Raw genomic sequence first — 26,316 nt, forward strand, 5'->3', positions numbered from 1 at the left:
ACATCTGTGAGACCCCTATGTATGTTTTTCTGTCTCCCTCTCTGTGTATGCCTGTCAGTGTGTGTGAGTGTGAATGAAAGTACCAATTGAAACATGTCAACGAAGTATATTTTATTAACGAGAATCTCTGTAATTGTAGTATTGATACAACGTTGATACTGTTTTCCTAGTATTTACATTATTGATACTATTGCATGAAGTAAAGGACAATATTGATGTTATTACAATGTTGATACTTTTTTTTATTGATATGATTTACCAAATTTCTGTATTCACAATAAACGTGCCTTGTTGCCTTATCCCCTGAAAAAGATCCCCCAGCTTAGTGTCACCTGCAAATTTGCTGAGGGTGCAATCCACCCCTTCCTCCAGATCATTAATGAAGATGTTGAACAAAACCGGCCCATGCGCCAAACCCTGGGGCACTCCGCTTGTGACCGGCTGCCAGCTGGTCATCGAGCCCTTGATCTCTATCCCTTGAGCCCGATGACCTAGCCAACGAATGAAGCGAATGAAGACTGCTGCTGTTTGCTGATGGAATGGTATGAATCAAGTCACCATTCATTTTTTTCCAAGGTTGTGCAATTGGGTTTTAAATGTGGGAGTCCCAATACAGGTGATGAGCTTGATTTGCAATCCTTATTCATGTGATTTGTCCATATGTGATGGCCACCATCTTGGCTAAAACACCAGGGACTGAATTGGAAAACTGTTCAGCTAAAATAATGAGCTGCTACAACTCAAGCTAATCTGTCTACATGGCCTCCATCACCACATCATCTTTAATGGACTTAGTCTCACAACACCAATGTGATGTAGGGAAGCCCTAATATCCACATTTTACAGAAGGGGAACTGAGACACACAGAGCCTAAGTAACTTCCCCAAGGCCATACAAATTCAGTGGTGAAACCAGGAATTGAACGCACATCTTCCAAGTCCTAGGTTAGTGTCTTAATCACTAAACCATCCTTATTCTCATGCCCAGGTGCTCTCTCTGGGACTGTAACCTCTGTCCTCTGTGGCTTGGGCACAGGAGGGGATCCATAATACACACTCAACAGTGGATTACCTTTGCATTAGTAATCCCACTGAAGTTATCATTACAGATGAAATTCACCCCATGGAGGAATTTTGGATGATCAGTAAAGGTTGTCTGTCTTCTAGCCTGGAGATCATTCATATCATTTTGGACTGAAACAAAGAATAACACCTTGACTAAAGATACCTGTGCTGAGATTTTGAGGACTCTGTATGGGGTTGCCTTAGTTTCCCATCTGTAACATGGGAATTAGAGCACTTTCTACTTCACTTATTTTTTTATTTGTTGAGAGGACACAGACATTAAAGATTCTGAGGTGCTCAGATTCTATGGTAATGGAGACATCTGAGCACTTTAGATCAACAGAATACTCTCCAGTCGTGTTTGTGACCATAGCAACATGATCATTGTCCGACTCGTTTGGGCCCTAGCCTTGCAAACACAAAAGCATGTGTATACATTGTAGCCAGTGGGGGTCCAAACAGAATCAAACTTATGTAGATGTTTCTGTGTTTGCCAGAGTGGGGTCCTAATTGTCTCTGTCTCAGAGGTCTGGCCAGGGGGTTCCGGGAGCAGCTGTGTCTTTCCCCCATCCATATACAACTCACTTCTGCTAAAGTGGATTTTTACTACATGCATGGTATGTTATTTATTTATTTCTCATTTATATGTGGGGCCAATGAAACATTTCAGGGACACAATAATATAATATAAAATAAAATGCATAAGTAATAGTCTCAACTTGCCCAACAGTTAAAAAATGAGACCAGAAAGAACCGTCAGCCCCCACAAACAAACAGAAGACAAAACCCAGGGCCTCAGAGAATGTCTGAGACAGGCCTTCCAGAAGGATCAGCAAACTCAGGCTTTGTCAGACCAAGCTGGGAAGGAAATCCAGAGTTGAGGACACTGCACTGAATCCAGCTCCCAGATATGCAAGTCAAAGGACTGTCAGGTTGAGTGTTATCATTAATACAATATAGTATTTGTATTGCTGTCGTGCTTCGAGACCCCAGCTGCAATCAGGGCCCCATTGTCTCAGGCGCTGCACATGCATGCACATAACAACGCAGTGTCCCTGCCACAAAGGACTAAAGTTAAGACAGGCAAAGAAGTTTTATTACCTCCCCTGTTTACAAGTAGAGCTGGAGCACACAGACTTGCACAGGGAGGCTGTAGCAGAAGCAGGACTTGAACTCAGCTCCCCTGAGACCTAGACTAGTATCTCAGGCACGACATCAGTGTCGCAGCTCATCTCCACTATTGGAGTGAAGTCTAAAGACAAGGACGGACTCAATGGTACCTAGGAACCCAACCCAGGAATGGATTTAGAGATTAAAATCAACAGCTGGACAGGCCACCAGAAAGCAAAAGAGAAGCCAGTGCAGTCTTGGGAGCACGGCTGAAATATGCTCCTTGTGTGAAACGCTGCTTGGTAAGTGGAAAGACACATTCTGCATTAGCTGTGATATGGTACATCTGAGTTTCCTTTAAAAAAAAGGAAGTCCCACCACAGAACCCTGGCTATGTTTGTGCGATAGCTGGTGGCGGGGAGGGGAGGAGAGAGAGATACAGAGAGGTCTGTGCTTTTTGGACAATATTTGCAATATGCACACATTTATGCCACAGCCTAAGGTCAAACCTGGCTGTGTCCTGTGTACACTGCAATTTACAGTTGTGTTCAATAGCACATGTTAAAACCAGACTAACATTTCCAGTGTAGACATACCCTGGGTGTTACTAGAGAAACTCATAATTATACTTCCCTTACTTACTAGGTAAGATGATGACATCTTCACCAGGGCCTGGAATGCTGTAGTTGTATCCACCCCAGCCTTTTTTCACCCCGCTCCAAGATTCGGGGAATGACCATTTCAAAACGATGCCAGGAGGAGAAACTGGAGCTGGAAAACAGGATGTACAAAGAAAGGTTTATTTGGTGTTGTCATTCGCTGGGAGTCCTGACATTTCCTGGGTAGTCACAGATCCGTGGTATGACTACCCTATTTGTGTTAGGTGATTTAAGGCATATCTACACAGCGATCAGGAAGCATGATGGTAACACGTGAGCTAGAGCAAGCTTGCTAAAGATAGAAGAGAAGCCGTAGGAATATGGACAGTGGCACAAGCTAACTGCTTGCATATGTATCTGGAGTCCCAGGGGGGTCAGACTCAAGCAGCTACCCTGTGCTGATGCAGTTTCACTGCTGTTTTTAGCAAGCTAGCTAGAGCAAAGCTAGCTCAGGTATGTCTATACTTGCTACAATCACACCCAGATTGCTGTGTAGACGTACCCTGAGTATCACTCTAAATGCTGCTTTTCTTCTGAATAAAAGAACTGGAGGTCCCATGGAAAAGAGAGATTTCTGAAGAGTTTGAGACCATCTCTGCAGACCTAAAGGGGTTGAAGAAGGTCCAGACAAGTATTCAAACGCTTCAGTGCTTAACCAAATCAAAGCTCTAAGCAATGTGAGGTCCCCCTTTGATACTTCCATAATCTTTTACATTTTCAAAGTGCTTTACAAATAGTTATTTTATGTCTTTGTATCTATGTAGTAAGATTCCAGGGATACTATTCTGTGTGCCACTCTGAAGCCTAAAGCATCTGCACAGTCAGCGCAAACCAATGGAAGCCACTACAAGCATGGCTGAGAGCTTCTTTTTGTGCAGAATATCACCAGGTTCAAACATCAATGGGATAAATGGGATCTACGTGTTCAATTTTTAAATTCTCAACTACTTTCTGTGTTTTTAAACACCTGACTTTATGAATTGCACTCGTTTGACAGCATGGGCTTTCAGCTTCTAAGTTATACCTAAGAACAATAAAAGCACCTATCCAAACCTCTCGGCACTTTTGAGACAAATTTAAAGCACATAAATAAAAATAGAACTAGCAATCCCTCCTCACCCACAAAACCAGAACTTGTCCAATGAGCCAAACCACACCCTACCCTGCCAGCAACTGCCTGCTCTCATCATGTGCCTTCCTCCCCAAAAGCCAGGAAACTATATGAATTTTGCAGTATGCCCAAAAGGGCAAAAGAAATCCCTGTTAACGTCAGTGGGACCTGGATTTCACCCTTGATCCAGGGTGAGGCTTCTCAATACTAATAAAGAGTCATTATAATAATCCTGTGAGGTAGGTAAGTTTTATTAACCCTTTTCCACATGTAGTATAATGAAGGCCAGAAAAGTTAAGCTCAACTTAGGATGTTAGCTCTCTGGGGAAGGGTCTGTCTTTCTGTTATGTGTATGTACAACGCCTAACACAATGGGGGCCTGATCTACTGCAACACAAACAAACATCAACCGCAATAATAATGCACTACATAGCAAATCTGTGGCAAATCCAAGACTAGAACTCAGTAGGTCTTCCTTGTTTCCAGCCCTATCCTTTGCTCTATTATGCTGTCTGGCTCAATGTGTAACTGCATAATAATGTGATGCTATTATCCTAAGATCACGGTATAGCAGTAAAAGACATGGTAGTCTTACATCCTCCGTGACCTTTATGATCTGGTATGGTATTTCTTAACAAAAGTTTATAGTCTTTTATAACGTGGAATCACACATTCATCATATTCAACGGTAGATGTGGCTCAATAAAATGCTTAAATGAATGCCAAGAGCCCCTTTTGGGCTGACAGATGTACAAAACATAGAGGTGATAGATAGCAACATATTCCTGGAAACCTAATAAAAGGCACCGCTGTGGCTGTTGGAACAAACCAGGCAGCCTGAAAACTTCACACACCTGGTGCAGGTAGAAGGATTCTTTCTTCTGCTTTGAATGTTACTTGGATTCGGTCTTCACCTGTAACTGAACAGAGAGGGTGTGTGGGTTATAGGCAAACCCTATCAGCAACTGGAAGAAAACTAACAAATGTGATTAGAAAGTAACCTCTGAAATGTTTTGTGATCATTACAATTTCTAACAACAGGTTTCCCAATTACCTGAGCTTTTTGAGCCTTTTTCAACAATTTTTCTTCCAGAGTTTTTATAAATAAATTAGTACAGTTTTGTATGTAGGCAATGAAGGGCTCTTGGCACATGAACAAAAAAAGCAAAAAACAGATATACAATAAACAAAAGCTACAGTTTGCATGCCAACCTCATTTATCCCATTATAAAACCAGAGTACCTCTATTGAATTCAATGGTTTTACACTGGTGAGTTACACAATGGGATAACTGAGATCAGAAAAGGAACTGTAGCTTTTGTTCATTGTACGTTTGTATGTTCTTGGAATTTAAATCTAGACTGGATGCCTTTCTAGAAGGGATGCACTAGTTCAACCATGATTTATTGAGTTAGAGCCAGGAATTCTACGGCCTGTGATATGCACGAGGTCAGACTAGATTATCATAACTGTAACCCTTCTGCTAGGTTTTGTCAACAGCAACAAGGGCCGAATTCATCTATTAAAATTAATACACCAACAACTTGAGCTCCTAGTCAGAATTTCTGGGATCACTAAATACCTCACCTAGGTGCCCTTAACAGGCAATACTTTCTACTCAGAAGCACTGAATCTGTGTACGAGAAAAGGAACACTTTATTAGGGGGAAAGAGAACACAGCATCATCTTGGGGAAACACAGCAATAATGTATCTAAATGAATGACAAGTAAAACACGCCCCCATGGTAACTTTGACCATAGTTTGTTAACTTGGTTCCCTACTCACCAGCCTGAACATCCACTAGGAAATGTCCCTTTTGCCACACAACTTCTCTCTTCTCCCTCCGCTAAACACCGCTCAAGATTTGGTGGCAATGGGTAGTGTAGTCCCAAAGTCCTGAGGTGCATGTTGGCAGGCCTGTCTCCAATCTCTTGCAAAATCCTGCCAGGTCCTATCCTGAGGCTCCCCCACTTAGCCCAGCTATAGGGATTTCAGCTTTATTTAGTGGCTGGGTAGGAAGAACCATACCTGAGTTCACTCATCTCTGCTGCTATCTTCAGTGGTTTCAACAAAGAGCCCTCTCTGCATTGCATCCCATCAAGGAACCACCGTGTCGGTTTCCTCAAAGAATCTTCCTAACAGTACAGGCTCCTTAATGAAGGGGAATCTGTAGCAATGTAGGACCCTTGAAAAGACCCTTACTAAAGATGTGAGCCCGTTCCTCAGTTCCGCTTCCCAATCAATTCTGAATGTGTATACACCTATGGTGACTCCCAAGTGTCACTGGAGGAATTTCAGATAGGAAGCTTATGCAAATGAAGGTCTCACTGTAGCCACAGTTCCCACGTTTCACCAATAGATGAGGGCAGAGCGCTTTTTCTCCTCCTAAACCTCTCTTTGTCTGGAGTTCTGGGTAAATAAGTTATGCAGATGAAGCAGCTCTGTGGCCATTCTTTCCCCATTCACCAACAGATAGGAGCAGAGAGCTCCTTACTTTCTAGAGCTTTAGGCCACAGGACTGATCATAAAGGTACCTCCTGACCATAAAATTGGTGAATCTATGGCGGGGGAGGAAGATTCCAAGGCTACATGACCATGCTCATAGCTCTGCAGAGGCAATGTTACAAAGGAGAACTCTTACTAGCTAGCCATTCAAGAATACTTGTATATCCTCCACAACATGCACCTTAACCTGCCAATGGGAGCACATATCACCTTGTACTTTCCTTACATTATCTTTGAACAACCCTCTGTCCTTTTAAATTCCGAGAGCCCCTCCTCTTACCTCTCCTCCCATCTCCCAGTGCAACCAAGCTAATTTAAAATGTCTGAGGTCCATTAATTTTAAGTGTCAATAAATTAGTGTGAATAATCAAAATACTTGATTCTTTCTTACAATTACTATTTGATGTCAGTTTAAAACACTAGACTGAGTTAGCAGCATATGCTCTCATGCTGAATGAGGCTTCCATAATTAAACAGAATGGGATTCCATGTGGGTTTTCCCATGCCTGATTAATTTGTAATCAGGTGCCACAACCCTGCTCTTCAGCGACACCTTGTTTCCCAATGGTAAATTACAACCTGGCACCATATTTGCAAAAGCCACACTGCCGTGAGAAGTCACCATACGGGGACTCCACTTAACAACACCTTGGAGCTGGGTCTTCCTCTCTGCTGCTGTCTTTTGTTGAGACAGGGGTCATGGTTAGGGTGCCCACCTGGAACTCTAGAGAACTGGGTTCAATTTCCTGCCCTGCTGCAAACGTCCTGTGTGAACTTAATGTCTGTGTGTCTCAGCTCCCCATCTGTGAAATGGGCACAATAGCACTTCACAACATCCCTGGGAATTAGGGAAGATAAATGGATTAAAGATTGTGAGGCATTATGATGAAGGGGCAACACCATAGATAGATTAATGCTGTTCTTGTGGTACTGCTTCACCTCAGCTTTAGCGGTGAGAGACAAAGAAAACCTTAACAGCAGAATTAAGGCCAGAAAGATGCTGGCAGTGATAAATCAGAACTCAAAGATGTTCCTTACACAGGTTTCTGAATGATGCTAGATTGAGGTTTTGTCCTAATTCTGGCAGGAGTGAATTCAGCAGCGAGGTGGAGTAAAAGGGAGACGGTAATTTGGGTATAAACTATGAAGCAATCTATCATAATAGGAGAGAGCTGAGAAGTAGGACTACCTGAAGTAACGGATTGTCTTAGGAGAATGGTTTAGACCGTCTGCTGTAGGCCAGTCTATTCACTCTCCTCTCAGTTATGTCAGGGCAGATGAGGAATAATCCTGTGAAATCAATGGAGTTACCCGAGAATATAAACAGTTGCAAGGGACAGAAGACTCCTACAACCATGCTTTAGTCACAAGACTGTGAGACATGCTCATCTGGCTTGGTTACAACAAACACAACTTTTTTCTTACAGTACATCCCAGTTTGTCTGATTCACCACGTTTGCAACAATGCTTTCTGGGAAAATCTGGCCAGCTATCCCCATACTGCCTCAGCAGGAAACAGAGCATCCAGCAGACATTCAGAATGACACCAGCAACACATGAAACAAGTAACACTATTGCAACCTGATTACATAAAGACAACCATATACTAGGCTGAGCCTATGACAAAAGCAATTCTTGGTTAGATGTCATGGTAACTACTCAAATTGGGTGATAATCCTAACCATGCTCTGAGCTAACCACATCACTAACAAGCTTGTTAAAAACTACGGGGTTTGATTTTCTACTACCTTGCACTTATTTATGCTAGTGCAAGGCAAAGTAGGTGCAAAGCACAACCATGCTCATTTGGTAGCATTTTACACCCACTTAACACAGGTGTAAATGCCTACACAAGGTCCATTGCAGTGGAGATTCGAGCCCAGAGAGTGGACAAGGCTGTAATTACACAGTTCTCTGGGTGGTTTTGTTTATATATTGAGTATATTATCATCATTTAGGCAAGGAAGAGGAAGAGATACAGGCAACACAGATAAAGGATGTCATTAGTAAACATTAGATTTAAGGTGCCTTTTCACAAAATGCAGTTATAAGGCTCCAGGACCTGCTTGTATAAAAACTTTATCAGGCCCATCAATTTTCTGTCTGATTACAGCCCTTCCTGGATGCTTGGGCTGTGAATCATACACATATGGGCCTTCTTGAATTCAAACTTCCTGGGATTTTCCTCCCCCTAGTTTAGGTCTTTGAGTTGATGTGAAGGAGGAGCAACACAGTCTTTCATCAGCTATGTGGTGACAGAAAACTTTGCCTGTGGTTATTACAAAGCGCTGAAACTAGGATAAATGGCTCCAATAGCCGGACTCACAAATAACAAGCAACACCATGCTATTTAATACCAAGAGGGCCAAGATAGATCACGGGAATAATCTAAACTTTTAGAAATCACACTCAACTACAAGACATCTGCAGCACTGCATGTGGGACAGATCTTCCAAGGCTGGGGAGTCAGGGAAAGACTATTTGGTCATTATATACAGGGAGGCTCAAAAATGTATCATCATTTGGATTTGGATACCATGCTGATGGGCAGCAATATAAAACACTAAAATTTGGCAAACCAAGACTGACTTCCTCTCTCAATGGCTTAACATTAGCTGCAGCACAGACTGAGGAAGCATACACTTTGTTAATCTGCCATACTGATGAGCTACAATCCAGAATTACAAGGACTATCTCTAAGAATGAAAGTGTGTGGTTTAGTCTCCATTCTCTGATCTCCACAATCCATTCTCTCTTTGGCATCTCCACTGAGATTGCCAACAAGGATGATAATTAGTGCTGTGTGTCAGGGTGTTTTTCTGTGTGTCAATGATTGGGGCACCTGTCTGCTAGGAACTGAAATGAGAAAACTCAACTCATTTCATATTCATATAGGCCTACGAACAGCCTTCATCTGGTACTGTGACTTTTGGTATCTACTTACCTGAATTCAAACTGGCTAGAGATTAAAGGTGTATTATTGCATTATCAATCCCCTAATCCATACAGCTTCCTGCTTCAAATCTTTCATCCAATATGCCCCTTGAAACTTGGGCAATAAAGATGAATGAAGGAACTCTGTTTTGCTTATACAGTCATTTTCAATGTAAAAACAACACTTTAGAGGCCTGATTTTCTCCTACTGAAAGCCTCCCACTGACTACAATGGAAGTTGGATCAGGCTTTAGGTATTTACAAGAAAGAATGATCAAATTAATAAAATTCAAGTTGCTTCAGATAATTAAACTGCAAACCTGGTTTCATGAAGCACCAATACAATGCTACACCTCGACATGCAAGAGTCCCATTGAAGTCAAGGCCCATATGTTAAGTTTATTGGAAAATGGGTTTGGAACAAATGAAAAAGTTCACTAGCACCTTAATGAAGTTTTCAATCATGTTTTTGACAAATATTTCAATTAAAATATTTCAATTAACAAGATTACTTGTCTTTACTTTCAAAGCCCTTCACAGCCCTTCACCTTACCTATCATCTCTAATTCACTACTGAGTGGTCAACCCACACCTTCACTGCCCACTAATTAAATTTTCAAACAATATCGTCATGCTTTCTCCCATGCTCCCCCTTACACTTAGGAGCTGCTCTCACAAAGATCTGCTAAGCCACCTCATTATCCACCTTCGAATCCCTCCTCTAAACTCTTCTTTTCTCTCACGCCTGCAAAAACATTGACAACAGTTAGGCTGCTGGTGTGCTGAGACCACTGTCTGCCATGCTGACCAATTTTGTCTTATTGCTTTCTGGTACTTCCTCGTCTGTCTGTCTAGTTACCCATCTGGTATGTCTTGATTTATATCTAGATAGTAAGCTCTTTGGGAGCAGGGACCACCTTTTTGTTCTGTGTGTATGTACAGCGCTTACCAACAATGGGACCCTTGTTCAAGTCTCAGCTCCCAGGCACTACCATAATGTAAATAATAATAATGAAAAGATCACAAAAATTGGGAAAAAATGAAAAATGATTCCATTTGGAACTCTTCAAAATGAAAACAAACTTTTTTATTTCAAAATGTTTCACAAAACTAGGTTTTAAAATAAATTCCACCAGTTATTTATGTTGTGGTACTGTCCAGAGGCTCCAGCCAAGGACCAGGGCCCCATTGTGGTAGGTGTTGTACACATATATAATGAAAAGACAGTCCCTGTCCCAAAGAGTTTACAGCCCAAATCATGTCATTACTGTAGTTTGCATAGAATACCTCAGTTAAGTAGGCCATTGTCTGAGTTTGCCCCCGTATCCCATTTACGTCCGCACATTGTGACATGAGCTTACCATGCCAAAATGTGGTGATGTTATGTCAAAACGTAGACGCGAGGCAAGCCTGTGTCACAATGGGGTAAAGTTTTGTAGGGACGGACAGTGACTTCAGGATTGATATGTGCTCTCAGGACACTTCTTTTGGGACACAAGATGTCCTGGAGGAAAACAGGATGTTTCCACAAACTCAAGGATGCGTGGCAATGCTAAGAGCATAGTTACAGAGGTAAGAATGAGAGCAGCCCCTAAATTCCTTCAGGAAAGGAGGCTGCAACCCTCTTCTCCTAAGCCCCACCTGTGAAGGGGAATAATATGCCCATGAGCACTTAGTATTTTGAAGTTCTGGAAAGATCCTTTTTCAAAGGGGTGCATGGGAGTTAGTTAACAGGATTAACGTGCGTAGGTAGCAATCAGCACCTTGGTTAACAGGATCATTGCACACGTCCTCCACGCATCAGAAACACTGGATCCTGTGGGTTCTACTTATCGCCCATTATAATTATAATCTCTCCACACTGGGAGTCTTCTGCATTGTTTGTTTCATGCTCTAATTTCCAAACAAGTCAAGCACAGGGGCAGCTTAGCCACCTTATTCCCAGCCTTCTATTTTCTCGCCCTTTGTGCCAGAGAGCCTCATTCTCTGAAGAAAAGAGCTTGCAGGATACTAGTCAAAGTCCGTGTCTGATCGGACAAGGGGGCTAGAGAGCCTCTCAGCTGAACACGAACAGTCCCCACTGCTGGCTGAGGAAGATTCATTCAGCTGTTTGGCTTTTTTGAATAACAATATCTTCCCAGTTGTTGGGTCTTTTTTAATTTCCATCGGGGCTGAGCAAGGGACTGTGTGAATTTAGGAGCCTGCCTGTGAATGAGCTGGCATCTGATCCGTATTTACTGATGTTAATTTTGGATTTAATGCACCCCCGCCACTACCCAACAGTTTGCCCTAAAAAGCCTTTTAACTGGCACAAAGGGAGAGGGTCAAAAGTAAGTTGACCCCTGACAGAATGTACAATTATTAGAAAGAGGCGCTACACGAGCAGCTGCTGGAACCCCACCGGCACAGCAAAGTGCTTCCAAAAGTCAGAATATGAATAATACACTCAAGTTCTTCCCCCAGCGCTACCAGGTCCTGCTACTTTCTCCAGGAAGAATTATAGCCCTCCCTAGCAGCTGCAATAATTGTGTTCCTATTATCCTGGGGACCTCCCCCTGGCCACCCCCTACAAGTGTCCATTGTTGAGATGGAGTCAAGTGATTATATGCTCTGGCTGATGCTGTTTGGGCCCAGCTGCCTAACTGCTGACACACGAACACCAAGAGAGCGGACTCGCGTCTGCAAGACGGGACTCTAACATACCAGACCTTTTACATAAGTCAAGCAGGAACAAATGATGCTTTATCAGCCCGGCTGACGGGGCAGCCCCCTCTTCCTTTGAAGTGGCGGGTGCTTATAGGTCCTTACAGCTTTTCCTCCTTAGCCCAAGCAAACATCCTCCTTTTGATATGCTACATGCTCATTATCTCTGCCCCATTTAATGATTTTTGATTGAAGGGTGGCAGCTCAGTTGCCAAGAGAGTAGTTAAAGAGGCTCCACACAGTCAGGCCTACAAGAAAGACTTTCCTTGTGCAGCAGCCTAAATTTGGAATTTCTTAACAGTGTGTTCTTGTTCTGAGCGGCAGATAAGGGCTGAGCGTGAAATTCTTAATTAAGCAGTAAATAGAGAGTAGGGTGTCAGCAGATGCAGCCCGTAGCCATGGAGACCAAGTCACATGAACAAGAGAGCTGAGACTAAACGTAGGCCTCAGGCTCCGACATGAGTGACAGCTGAAGAATCCTACAAAGCTTGTAAACTGGATTAATTAGTTGACTAATTATTTCATATAGTTAAATGTAACAAAAATAAAAACAGCTCACAATGTTAAACAGCAGAGCATTGAGGGCTAAAACCCAAAGTGTCATCCTCTCTATATCAATTTACCGATTCATCTCTTTTAAGGATGGAAGGAACCACTGTGACCATGTTGTCTGATCTCCTGCATAGCACAGACCAGAAAATTTCATCTAATGATTCCTACATGAAGTCCAATAACCTTGATGGAACTAGAGTCTTTTTTAAAAGAAAGATACCCAAACTTGATCTAAAGACTTCAAGTGCTGAAGAAACCACAAAACTCTCTGGTAGTTTGTTCCAATGGTTGATAATCCCTACTTTCAAAAATGTGTGGCTTATTTCCAATTTGAAATTGTGTAACTTTAACTTCCAGTGACAAATACTGGAGTTTAGGATAGCAATTAAATGGCAAATCAAGGCTAACAAATCCATTCATTTCACTTTATTGCAGACTTTCTCCCTCACCACAAAGTTAGATCTTCAGTAAAAAATATTGTGTTAGTGGTCACGCAGTTATAATGTAAGCAAGGAACTAGCTGCAGTCTAGTCAAATGTTCTCAGCACGGATTATACATGTGAGATGTTTTAATTCATTTGAATGCCAAATAGGTGATTCTTTTTCTCTGTATTAAAAAAAACCACATGTACTAAATACAACACAATCAAAATGAAACAAGATGAAAGGAGGAACAGAAATGTAATCATTATATTTGAGACTGCTATGTGCTGAATGGAGCATTATATCTCACAATTGCCAATAGCATTAGTCAGATCTATTTCTTTAATGTCAATAACAGCTTTGAGTTTTCCCATGCTTCCCTATTTCAATAAAAATGTTATGCAGGGTATCCAAGGTGCCCAACTATTGACATATTTGTACTTAAAATAATAAGTCTTCAGTGGGATATTATCTTCAGATTTGCATGTACCTGTGTCTTTTCCCCCCTCCTTACTGTTTGTAAATTGCAAAGAAATAATTTTTTTTTTTTGCTCTGCGATAGATATCTAGCACAACCTTGGGGGAGACACTTAACTTCTCAGGGCCTTACTGCAATCAAATCAGTGATAATCAGGAGTAACTCATTAATGCCAGTGAAGTCGTACGAGTGTCAAAATGGTCTAAGTGAATCAGAATCAGGCCCTCTGTCTTTTAGCTTCATTAAGATTATGTCTGACCTGCAGCAGAGTAAGTACCGGGGCGGGGAAGAGGAAGGGGCGAAGCAGGCTTCCATAGCCCGAGTTGAAGCCTGCACCACTGTGTTCCCTCTGTTGTTTTTAGCTGTGTGAGCTGGATTAAAGCAAGTGCGAGTATATCTACGATAGCTGCAAGTTACACCATTGGTTGGAGTGTAGCTATAGCTTATATGTGAAATGTCAATGATAATAGCTACCTCCAAGGGTACTGTGAAGTCTATGTGACTTCCAGTTCTGCCGTTAATAATCATTACTTTCTCCTTTCACAATCAGAATTTAGCACCAGTGACTGATTTGCTGGAGAAAAGGATAAAGGAGGGGAGAAAGTTCCAGGTTCTGAACAGGTTGTCAATGGCAAATTGCAAAAATTAGCAGGTATCGATGATCACAATAAATATCAGTAAATAGCCACAATATTTAGAAAAGTCACATTTATTCTCTGAAAAAGTCAATGTTTTCAAACCTAATGTTCTATGAAGCCTCTGAGAGGTCACAATTTAAGGACCTGATCTTCATATGACTAATCCTTACTGCTAAAAATAATCCCATAATTTTCAACAGGTGCAGGATTGGACTCACAGCAAATGTCTCCAAAAACATTTAAGGACTCAAGGGATTGATAATGGACTCCAAAGCCTTTTCACCTCCAAAGCACCAGTTCAAAGACAGCCAATGTCATATTACCAAGGCTCATGCTATACCCTCTTCTGTGAATACAATAGGAGATTAAGACCCTGATCCTGCAAAGACTTGGACATCAGTTATTTGTGGAGTCCTATTGACTTAAAGCTATGCCCAGGCCTAAGATCTTGCAGATCAGGGCCTTTAATTGCAGATCTGCCTCTCCAGCACCGCTCCTGTGCACAGTTACATATATTACTTGCATTGCACTTACCTAAATAGGTTAGTTTCCTCAACATGCTGTTGAAAAACCAGTCACAGCTCTGGTTATGATGGTCTGAAGGAAGTGAGTGGAGTTGCTGACCAGGCCTTGTCCCACAAGACACCATGACCTCAACATTGGATGGGAGGTTCTCATGTTCCACCAGTAAGTAATTCCCAGACATGAAATTATCGAATGTAGCCGAGTACTAGATGGAGGGAAACATAATGAACACGCATTTCCTTGAAGTGTAATGCATTCTTTTATGAACTGGTATCAGAAGCACAGAATGTTAAAGACTAATGCATGGTATGTGGGCAGTGGGTGCGAAATCAATTCTCGGGGCGACCTTAAAACGTGGGTAGAAATTACGGGCCAACAAGACCAAGCGTCAGTGGGTTTTAAGTCATGCATCAGTTTTGTTCTGGCCCCATGCGCTGGAGCGAATATTCACCAATAGTGCCCAGAATTCTCTGCCAGCTCAGAGCTATTTCACAAAGGTGCTGGTGTATGTGATATGAAAACTATCAAGTGTTCTTTTATGTTCACGCAGTACTTTTCCTTCTTTGTTTGTCCATCCAGAATGATGGGAGGGTTTCTCTTCCTTTGTTCTTTGATATAGGTTTGGTGAATGCTGTTAATCCATTCCAAAAGTCATTTTATAAAGAAATATAATTAATTAATTTAAAAATGCATTACCTGCAGTTGTTTGCTGACCAAAGGGTTACCAAATATCAGAGTGTAAGTCTCCCCATCCAAGAGCAGAGCCATCCAGCCATAGGGGTTTGATAAAGTATCAGAGACGTAATGGACTGTGGTTGTCTTATTATTACTGTCAGTCACAGTTAAATTATAAGGAAAATCTGGAGCCGCTTTTCTAGGAAAAAATACATGACATTTGTGTTCAAACTCTTCATCTCACAATATTATTACATTTTACTTGTTTTACAGTAGCACCCACTGGCCCCATCTGGGATGGGTGTGCAGTCTCTGCCCTGAGGAGTTCATACTGTACATAGACAAGAAAGACAAAGGGTGGAGAGGAAACAGAAGTGAAGTGATGTGTCCAAGGTCCCACAGACCTTCTGTGGACGAGCCAGGGATAGATGCCTTCCGTGTTCCAGGCCAGTTCTCTATCCGCTTTCTGAAGCAGGCAGAACTGGGTCTCCCACATCTCAGGTGCATGCCCTAACTGCTGATTTATTGCAGGGTGATCTCTCTCTCTTGCTCTGTCACTCATGTTTTCTTAATGAAACACTTCTAAAGGACCAATGTGGAATGAAAACAAATTCCCAAAACTTTAACATTTTTAAAATTCTTGTTCCCAGTCAGCCCCACAGATTACTCAGTTGACAAACAGACCTTCTACACAGTCAATTCCTAAAGCCAGAACAAGAATATATATCTGAATTGTGTGACATCTAGGACATTACCCCCAGGATTTTTTCAGCTTTTAGGACCTGATCTAAAGCCCACTGAAGTTAGCGGGAATCTTTTCATTTACTTCAATGGGTCCTCAAACATATGGATCTGGTAATCATGGATTCTGTTCCCTGTTCTGTTTTTTAATTTCTCTATATTTCAGTAATTTCATTTCTAAAATGCAGATAACACCTGATTCACAAGGCTGGCATGAGGCTTAATGTACTGGAGTTTCTAACACACTTTGAGATCTTTGGATGAAAAGCTCTATGTCTATATGTGCAACACATTAGCACAGCATGTCTTCCCACAATGTTAAGAAATTAAAAGGCATAGTGCCAAGGTGAAATCTCTGCAAGCTGCACGGAAACTTTTTAAAGACACCATAATAGAGGCTCAATTTAAATGTATACCCCAAATATAAAAAAAAACATAGTTAGAGGATAAAAAAGTGCCACCGTTGCTAAACAAAGTAAAAGAAGCAGTTAAAAAGTTAAATCCTATTGAGGAAAATAGAAAGGAACATAAACTCTGGCAAGTGAAGTGTAAAAATATAATTAGGAAGGCTAAAAAAGAATTTGAAGAACAACTACTCAAAGACAAAAAATGACAGCAATTTTTTTTAAAAGTACATCAGAAGCAGGAAACCAGCTAAACAACCATTGGGGCCACTGGATGATCAAGATGCTAAAGTAGCACTCAAGGATGATAAGGCATTGTGGAGAAACTAAATGAATTCTTTGGCACTATGCCTTTTAATTTCTGCTTAACTAATTTCATTTTTGTGTATTTCCCCTTTCTGAAATTAAATGCTAACGTGGTGGGGTGCTTTTGTGTTCCCCCACCCCCACAAGGATGTTAAATGTTATTATGTTATGATCACTATTACCAAGCAGTTCAGCTATATTCACCTCTAGGACCAGATCCTGTGCTCCACTTAGAACTGAATCAAGAATTGCCTCTTCTCTTGTGGATTCCAGGACTAGCTGCTCCAAGAAGCAGTCATTTAAGATGTCAAGAAACTTGATCTCTGCATCCCATCCTGAGGTTACATTTACCCAGTCAATATGGGGATAGCTGAAATCCCCATTATTGAGGTTTTTTAAAATGTTTATAGCCTCTCTAATATCCCTGAGCATTTCACAGTTATTAACACCATCCTGATCAGGTGGTTGGTAGTATATGCCTAGTGCTATATTCTTATTATTCAAGCATGGAATTGCTATCCATAAAAATTCTATGGTGCAGTTTGGTTCATTTAAGATTTTTACTTCATTTGACTCTATGCTTTCTTTCACATATAGTGTCACTCTCCCACCAGTATCCTACCCTTCCGATATATTTTGTACTCTGGTATTACTGTGTCCCATTAATTATCCTCATTCCACCAAGTTCCTGTGATGCCTACTATATCAATATTCTCATTAAATATGAGGCACTCAAGTTTACCCATCTTAGTATTTAGACTTCTAGCATTTGTAAACAAGCACTTAAGAAAATTGTCACTTTTTAGTTGTCTGCCATTAATTGAATGGGACACTTTTTCATTTGATTGTTTCTCATCAGATCCTACTTGTATTTTATCCTCTTCCATCCTCTTCTCCTTACTAGGATATAGAGAATCTCCATTAATAGTTCCTCCCCTAAGGGATGTCTTTGCCCGAACCATGTGCTCCTCTGCATCCGTCATCTTTCCCCCAGCCCTTAGTTTAAAAATTGTTCTATGACCTTTTTAAGTGTGCTAGCAATCCGGTTCCATTTTGGTTTAGGTTTATGAAACTGCAAACTAAAAGTATTGACACAAAAAAACAAAAACCAGCACCCAAAAGAGAAAAATAACAACCATGGGGGCATACCAGATTCTGGTCTCTGATCAGATGGACATGAAAGGGAATGTGTTTAGCCACGGGACATTCTTTAGATCACAATGGCACAACTATGAAATTTCCTTTTTATGCAGCCCCTTGCAAACAAAATAAGTGCAACTATATTACTAACTGTAATGAGCAAAGGCTGGTATATGCTCCAACAGCAACTGGATATGTCAGCAAAAGACTAGGGGGACCTCTGTAAAATCCCGTAAGTGTTCCCAAAAGTACTTTCAACCCTTCTCCAAAAAGTCAAAAATGAAAGGTATCATTTCAACAATCTGTTTGATCAAGAATGTGGAGATACAATAGATCAGTATATTGTCATACTGTACAAATGGCTGATTCACTGGATTATTAAATTTTAAAAGATTATCTAGTTTGTGATAGATTAGTAATAGGGATGAAAGATGCAAAATTTATGATAAGAATGCTCAGAGAGCCTATATTAACTCTATCCAGTGCTAGAGAGATATGCAAAGCTAATGAATAAAATCATATCCAAATTCAGAGAATAAATGGACCAGACATAGAAATAATTCACCAAGTAGCAGAGGGAAAAATATGAAAACACAAGAAAAATGCATCAAAATGTGTGTAAAAGCAAATGCATAAGTAAAATGCAGAGGAAACAAACAAAATGCAAAGGAAGACCTGTGAGTATTGTGGCAAAAACATGCTGAAGTCATAAACAATGATTGTGGAAAATGAAAACATTATGCCAAAGCTTGCAGAAAGAAAAGAAAAGAAAAGAAAAGAAAAGAAAAGAAAAGAAAAGAAAAGAAAAGAAAAGCACAATATGACCTTTCTCACCATATGAGAAAGCAGTGACTGAGAAGATAAAACTCTTGTACGTATGACATCAATGCAATGCTGAACAGCAAAAATAAAAGATTAGTAAAGCTCAGAGTAGCATCAGATGCAAAGATATCAGCACACAAACAAACAGGAAATTGAATGTCAAATAGACCATGGGCCTCAGTGAATGTATTAGACTACAAAGACTTCCTCAGTATCATGTAAGAGAAGAAAGTGAATTTGCAACCAAGCAAAGCCACATTAAAATGATATGATGGCGTGATCATAATGGCACTAAGCCAATGTAAGATACAAGCAGAACATAAAGGAAAAATATACAGGCTGAAATTTCAGGTTGTACAGACAACACAGAGGCCACTGCTTTCAACTAAAGCAAGTGAATGCACAAACAAGTGACACTAAACTTGGGATAAAAGGCCTGCAACAAAACTGCTAAAACAGTGGTTTACAACCCATGGTCAGATGACTATGCAGACTTCTGGGAACTAGACAAACTGTCAGACACTACCACAGTAACCATCACATACCATGCAGGGAAGCAGTTTAGCACCAGTGACATCCCAAACTGTGCAGTTTCAGCTGAGACCCCAGTTTACTTGCAGTGAATTTGTGCAATTTACCTAAGAATGGGAATTTAGTCATATCACCTCATACCAGATAGTCATATGGCAAAGCTAAGTCAGCATTCAAATTGCTAAGACGCTGTTAAAGAAACCTGTAAAGAACAAAGAAAATATATAGCAAGCCATTCTTGAATGAAGAAACACTCCCACAGGAGGCTATAACAACAGCCTGGTACAGCATGTAATGCCAAGGTGCCTACGGCCTCAGCATCACTGTAGCGGGCAGTGGTGGAAGGGGAATAAACAAAAAGGAAGACACACACACAGAAAAGCCAAAGCCTAGTGAGACCTCCCAGAACTACAAATGTGAGACTCTCTCTGGACAATACCACGCACTTGGCAGCAAGCTACTTGTGTTGAACAGGTAAATTCTTGTTCAGCTAACATAACAGCGGATGGCCATATTTAATTCAAAGTGCAACTCTATTAGAATAGACACAAGACATAACATGGGCCTGAGAAACATGCACTCCGCTGAGGCACAATCCTCAGGACAGGGAAGATGTATAGGCCAGGAAGTGAATGATAAATACTGGAACAGACTTTCAACGCCCGACCTCACCAGAAGAAGCAAATGCAAGGCAGTCTCTTGTTATCAAGAGATTGACTTGCACTCGCTCCAACATCCAGTCACTTGCAAGATACATACAGGGTTTGTACCCACTACCTCCTCGATATCTGACCAATGACGGTTATCAGATACATACAGGGTTTGTACTCACTACCTCCTCGATATCTGACCAATGACGGTTATCAGATACATACAGGGTTTGTACCCACTACCTCCTCGATATCTGACCAATGACGGTTATCAGACTTTGGGTTTTTTTTACAAGCAGCTTCTTTAAAAAACACCTTTCCGTTCTCCCCTGTTATCCAGCTCCTAGCATAATAATCCTGTAATAATGCTTTCCACCGCTCAAAGATGAGCTTAGCCCTGTAGCCCAGCTGTGATACCTCCTGACCCCTACTTTCCGGTAAGTTAGTTAACCCCTCTCGTGGTGTCATGCCTAGATTTAGATGGTGTAGAAAAATGTTGCCCAAGGAGCTTACACGCTGTAGAAAACTTAGCATTCTTGCAGGCACTGTTCAAATTATAACAGCCTTCCATGCATTTTGAAAGAGTTTCATGATGGAATCACCCAATTCTGATTAGAGATCAAAGGGAGTTCACCCTTTAAATGCAATGTGAGGGATGTGGCTAACTCCTGTGCAGGTCAAAGTGTTATACATTGTCCCAGCTCTGCATTGGTAAACAAAGGGTGTAGGATGGAGCAGAGGTGCTGGCACAATTTTTATAGTGGGGCTGTTCAGAGCCATTGAACCAAACCATAAACCCTGCATATGATGGAAATCACTTCAAGCCAGGGGATGCCAGGTAGCACCCTCAGCTCCCCTATGGGAAGGAGAGAAGGCACAGCATCTCTTCACCTCTTATCTCCGTGGGTAGGGACCTGGCACAATCCCTGTGGGGATCCATGACATTGCTCTCAGCCCTTGTCCTGAGCGGCCAGGAAACTTTATCCAACATGGAGGGAAGCACACAGAGCTTGCTTTCAAAGGGTGGCCAGGCTGATGCTGCCGAGTACATTTCCCCAAAGCTCCAGGAGGGATTCTGGCTGAGTCAGCCCTGCTGGGGCTCCCCGCTACAGTGTAGCCCTTCCCTCATCACCTGCCACAATCATGGTAACCATGTATGGAAAGGTTTAAGGCAGGGGTAGCCAAACGCAGTCACAGGCTCTTTCATGAATCCTTAATACAGAGGTATAGTTGTGGAGTTACAGGTCCCAGTATGGAAGGCTCCATCTTAGTCCAATAAGGAGCCTGTTTGGTGTGATCTGAGCTATCTACTGGCCACGTTTCTGCAGTGAGGAGGAATGTAGCTCCGATCAGCAACTTTTTACATGAACTAGGTACAGTCCCAGGATCCTGGCAAATGGGGATGTAGACCTCTGATGGGCAATGTTTAGTGACCCTGGTGTTTGCGAACGGACCAGTTTTAAAAACTCTCTTTTTAACCTACCTGTAATGCTATTTTTATTTTCAGTATATTGTTCAGACACTAGATGTCCCTGTTGGCTGAACAGAGTTCTAGGCAGGCTATATCCCCTGGTAAACAAGGCAGACAAAGCTGGAACTCAAGCAGTTTGTCTGTGTCTATAGCTTGCAGTTGTTTTTCTTTAAATAAAGCCTCCTCTTTTAGATGGACTGTGACTCCCTATACCATGAAAATACTGGGGATCTTGGGTTTTTTTCAGCTTTATGTTTTTATTTAGCTTCTCTAAATCATTTTCTTTTTGTTTTTTTATTATGGTAGTTGCTATCTTGGGCTGCTGTGGCCTTTGGAAAGAATGCTGTGATTACAGAACACTCAGCAAGAGTATAGGGCGTGGAGAGAAGAGTGGAGAATAAATTGCTAGAATCATTCAACAGAGCAATGAAACTGACTGAAGGGAGCTTTGAAGGCTTAAATAGGTTGCTCACTACTAATAAACTTCCTCTTCTAGGCATCAGATGGGCGAAGCTATTCACACTAATTAAGCAAGCAACTGACAACCACCACAGTACAGTCATAGGTTACGAGCACTTTCACACCTGCTCAAGTATAGAGGAAAACCTTCATACCAGTAATAGCACTATCAGAGTGAGCATGGGACAGAGGGTCTGATTCGCCTCTCACTTACACTAGTGTAAATCAGTGAAGCCATTGGCGCTACAATGGTGGAAAACCCCAGCAAGTGAGAAGAGATTCAGGGCCACACTCCCCAGATTCCGTACCATACATAGCTTTTGTTTTTCTATTTTCACAGGACCTCTGCATTATATTGAAGCCACACAAGCAACTGACTGTTTTCTACGGGTTCTCTCAACTAGCACCCTTTAACAGGTGTAAAAGTGGACAGGGCATTAGGGTTTGGCAAACCAGTCTGGATTCAATCCGTCTGTCATAGGGTTTACACTGCTGCCCATCACCGTAGTATGAGAATACCTCTCATGTATCATCAGTAACAATGGCAAAGTCCCTTGTTGTCTTCATGGAGTCACTGGCATTTCTCCTGTTTTGGCCTAAAAAATCAGCTTGGGATAGAGTTTGTGGGTTTTGATTTTTTAGGCTTTTTTCATTTACTCTTTTTTCTTTTACGTTGGTTGCTCTTAGGGGCTTGGGATTGGTTTTCGTTTTGGTGGTTTGGCGGTTTTTGTGTTGCCGGCATGTCGATGTTGTGAGTGTCATTCTTGGGAAGCAGGGGGAGGCCTTTCCAAAAAGCAAGGTTTTGCAACGTCTCCTGATGACGGTCAGACTCCACGTCCCCTGAAGGTCCTCTGGAAGTTTGTTCCACAGTTGGAGCCCCTCAATGCTTTGTCTCCAACTCTCCCACGCATTGTCCTACCCTTCATTCAGATATTCGCCCATCTCCAGGCACCCTAATCCGTCATCAGCACCAAAAAAATCAAACCAGGTTTGGGGTGGGGAGTTAAAAAGCCCTGCCACTTTATGCAAGAGTTAATTCGTTCAACTTAACACTGACTTCGATACCATGTTACCTTTGAAAGGATATCTCTGTGCTTGCTTTTCATATCCTTGCCAAACTGACTCCAAAATGGGACCTACGCCGCTAATGGAATTTACCAGCCACAATTAACACCATTTTCGTTTGCCCTAAATAGCCAACAATTTCACTGTGCCCTAAATAGCCACCAATCTACTTCTCTTTAATGTTAATGAAGCAGAGGAGCACACGCACGAGTATTTCTAATTCAAAGGAGCCAAGGGAACCTGCATGGATCATTAACATGAGAGAGCTTCATTACCAAAAGAAAGAGCCTTTCTCTGAACTTCCCCTGGCTTTATTTGAAAAACCAGGAGGAAGTGGTCTTAATGCAAAATTAACCCCTGCTTTAAACAGTCGGAAGCTTTTACAAACTGTACCAGAAAAAAAAATGGGCGACTCATTGACAGCGCTGTATTTTTATATTGAAGCGGGTTTCAATTAAGGAGTAATTTGCTTTAGAAATATGGCATAGTTACTAGACAGAACTTTACAATCTGAGTCACAATTTACCATTGCAGTTGTATAATCTGTTATGTAATTTAGCTCAAGTGTACTGTGTAGAACCGTTGAACATAGATGGCCCACAAAGGATTTGCTAAGCCAATCAACAGCACCAAGGAGAACAAATATTAACTCTCCTGTTTATGTTTACCATTAGCTTTCTTATCCTAAGGCTCCATATCTCTGCGTATCATGGCAGGAGCTGTGTTTTGCTCTAAATGCGTTCCGTTTGGTACATTTGTGAAATAACCCATTATGATTATCCATCTCCTTAAAACAGGAAATCAAATAGCAACTAACTTCAAATGAGGCTGCAAACATTTGTGTCAATACTCTAATTTACTGTTGTACAAATGGAGGCTAAATGCTAACTATGACTATAGCAAACGCTTATAGTTTAGGTGTTGGGCCCAAGAACATTTGTTTTAATTGCTAAGGGTCAGATTCTTTAGATATTGTCACTAAATGTGTGTGCCCAAGTTCAAAGACTGAGAATGAGATTCTTATCTCCCTTGCACCATGTAACTCCTGTCTTCAGTGGATAGTCTCCTGATTTACACTGGTATAAGTTTGGGGAGAATCAGGCCTTTTGTGCCTGGTTTTCAGAGATGCTGAGGAGCCATTATGGGAAATGTAGTTCTGAAAATCAGACACAAGGCTTTTCAAGTTGGGCATCCAAAAACGGAGGCACTCACTGAAAATTTGGAGGCATGCATTCTGGGGCTGCCCTCCTCTGCCTCACAACTGTACTGCCTTTGTCCGTGAACATTACACTACAAATCAATTCAATCATAGGACCAATGAGTTATGTAAGATAGACAGTGTACTAAGCTGGACACAAGTAAGAAATTCAAGTAAGTATGCTTGTTAATTGAACAGCCAGCATCCAGTTGTTAAATGCTCACTAGCTAAACCACATCACGTGACCCCTGACAGGGCCAATGTAAAATAACAGAAGAGTGTGCATAAGTGTAGGAAAGGTGTCTGTCTGTGTGAATACATGCGTGTGTTTAGGGAAGATGTGTGTAGAGAGGGCAACAGTGCATGTGTATAGTGAGTGGGAAAATGTGGCATTGCATGTGGGGGAGGTACACACATCGATGCCAAGATACATATCAAAGGAGAAGCAAAACTAGAGCAATCACTTGAACTCTTCTCTTGAAGTCTGGGAAGCAGGGGATACACTATTGCTTTTACACTGACACATCAAGGACTGCTCAGTTTGTAGCAAGTGCATACACTACAGGAGAGGATGTTAGATCAGATTGAGGAATTAAGGTAATCAAGAAGAGAGCTAATCCCTTCCTCTCCAGCAAAATAAAGGACAGTTGCAATAAAAGGCTCAATTGCAAGACTGGAGCTGGGCAAAATCCAGGCTTTCTAAATTCCACAGTGGAGGCAGGTGAAACTGAGTGAAATGCAAAGTTTCTCCTGGACTACATAAAGTTTCCCAAGTGTTTTTAGAATTCCTTAGGATGGAAGGTGCTGTGTAACGGAGATTATTCTAATGCTTTCCTTTTGTAAAAATCATGCATGAGGAGAAGAAACTTTTAAAGTCACTTAATCATGTTATGACAATTTTTTAATGAGAATTTGTTTTAATATTAATAGGGACTCACATTTTCAAGATAATATGGTTAGCAGTGGCATTTTGAGAGACCGTATCTAGCCTGAAGCCACTCAACACTTCACTGTGGCATAAGCTGTTCTTCACAGCACTCAATAACTTTCTTGCATATAGATTTATAAAGACTTTTATAAGCTTCAATTACATTTTTAAAAGATGTAAAGAGCCCTTTAAAGGGAGTTTAAGTGACACATTAGTTTAAAGTTCAATTGGACTTGATAGAAAACTATCTTTTTGTAGAGATACGGGTCAAGGTTGCAAAGTTTGGATCCAGATCCATCTTTCCCCCAAAGTTTTTCGGTTTTTAGATTCAGATAGAAGAGCTAGACATTTTTCCGTCTATTTTTTTCTTAACAAAAAAAATATTTTTTGACAAAACAAATGTTTTTCCAAAAATGCCCATTTTTAGTTAAAATATTTGAGTTTTCATTAAAAAAAAATGAAAACCAAAAAATCAAAGATTTTGGGGTTTTTCAGAAGACAAAAATTGATTTGCTTTAAAATATTGTCAAACTCCCCAAGTATTTCAAAAGAAAATGCCCTTTCACCCCACAAATTTTTCAGGGCAGCATGTGGGGTCATTAATTCTTTACTAGTTCTGTATTAAGGGCTCAAGTTTGGCCCATAGTAGGATTAGCAGGCAGCTGAGAATTTGAAATCCTGATCCCAACCTCCCTAAAGTTACTCCGTGGAACGGATTCATTTATATTCACAATCAAAAAGGGTAATTTTCAGGGAATGCTGAATTCATCTCTCTCTTCTCTCCCTAATATCTCCTGCCAAGTAGCAGCATGACAAGGACACATGATGCATTTGAGTGAATATCAACATGACATGAAAGCAAAAAATACAGAATCAAACCTCAGACAAATAGAACCAAATTCTGATCTTGTTATACCACAGCATTTATTGCAGTGTAACTGAGAGCAGCCTGTATCCCTTTCTGTTTAAATCAATATGCACAGTACTTCTAACACTATGGAATCAGAGTGAAATTCTGAGGGCAGGACTCTAGAATGTTTTGTTAATATAGCCCCAGAAAACTAAGTATGAAGATTCCATCCTTCTGGCTACACAAGACAGGAAATACAGTTTTGTGGCACTGGACTAAAGCTCAGGTGATCTGGGTTTGACTGTTAAAACTTGCCACCCCCTTTAAGATACAATCCACTTCGACAGCATTAACAGAAAAGATAGACACCTTG

General features: G+C 41.2%; 1 protein-coding gene across 7 annotated transcripts in view; it reads right to left on the minus strand.

Moving 5' to 3' along the window:
- The window catches only part of PKHD1 (PKHD1 ciliary IPT domain containing fibrocystin/polyductin), a 366,705-nt gene that overhangs the window by 127,074 nt on the left and 213,315 nt on the right, over window positions 1-26,316 (minus strand). For 6 of the 7 annotated variants that reach the window (XM_067544968.1, XM_067544965.1, XM_067544964.1 and 3 more), the window contains 4 exons: window positions 15,400-15,577; window positions 14,713-14,908; window positions 4,799-4,864; window positions 2,817-2,945 (listed from right to left, as the gene is read on the minus strand). In XM_067544968.1, the coding sequence (XP_067401069.1) occupies window positions 2,817-2,945; window positions 4,799-4,864; window positions 14,713-14,908; window positions 15,400-15,577 (569 nt within the window). The remainder of the gene's footprint in view (window positions 1-2,816; window positions 2,946-4,798; window positions 4,865-14,712; window positions 14,909-15,399; window positions 15,578-26,316) is intronic. The other variant, XM_067544966.1, reaches the window with a different exon arrangement.

The sequence above is a fragment of the Emydura macquarii genome, unplaced genomic scaffold (genome assembly GCF_026122565.2).
Source record: "Emydura macquarii macquarii isolate MOO-44397 ecotype Brisbane River unplaced genomic scaffold, CSIRO-AGI_Emac_v2 contig_1041, whole genome shotgun sequence".
NCBI classification, from domain to species: domain Eukaryota; kingdom Metazoa; phylum Chordata; order Testudines; family Chelidae; genus Emydura; species Emydura macquarii.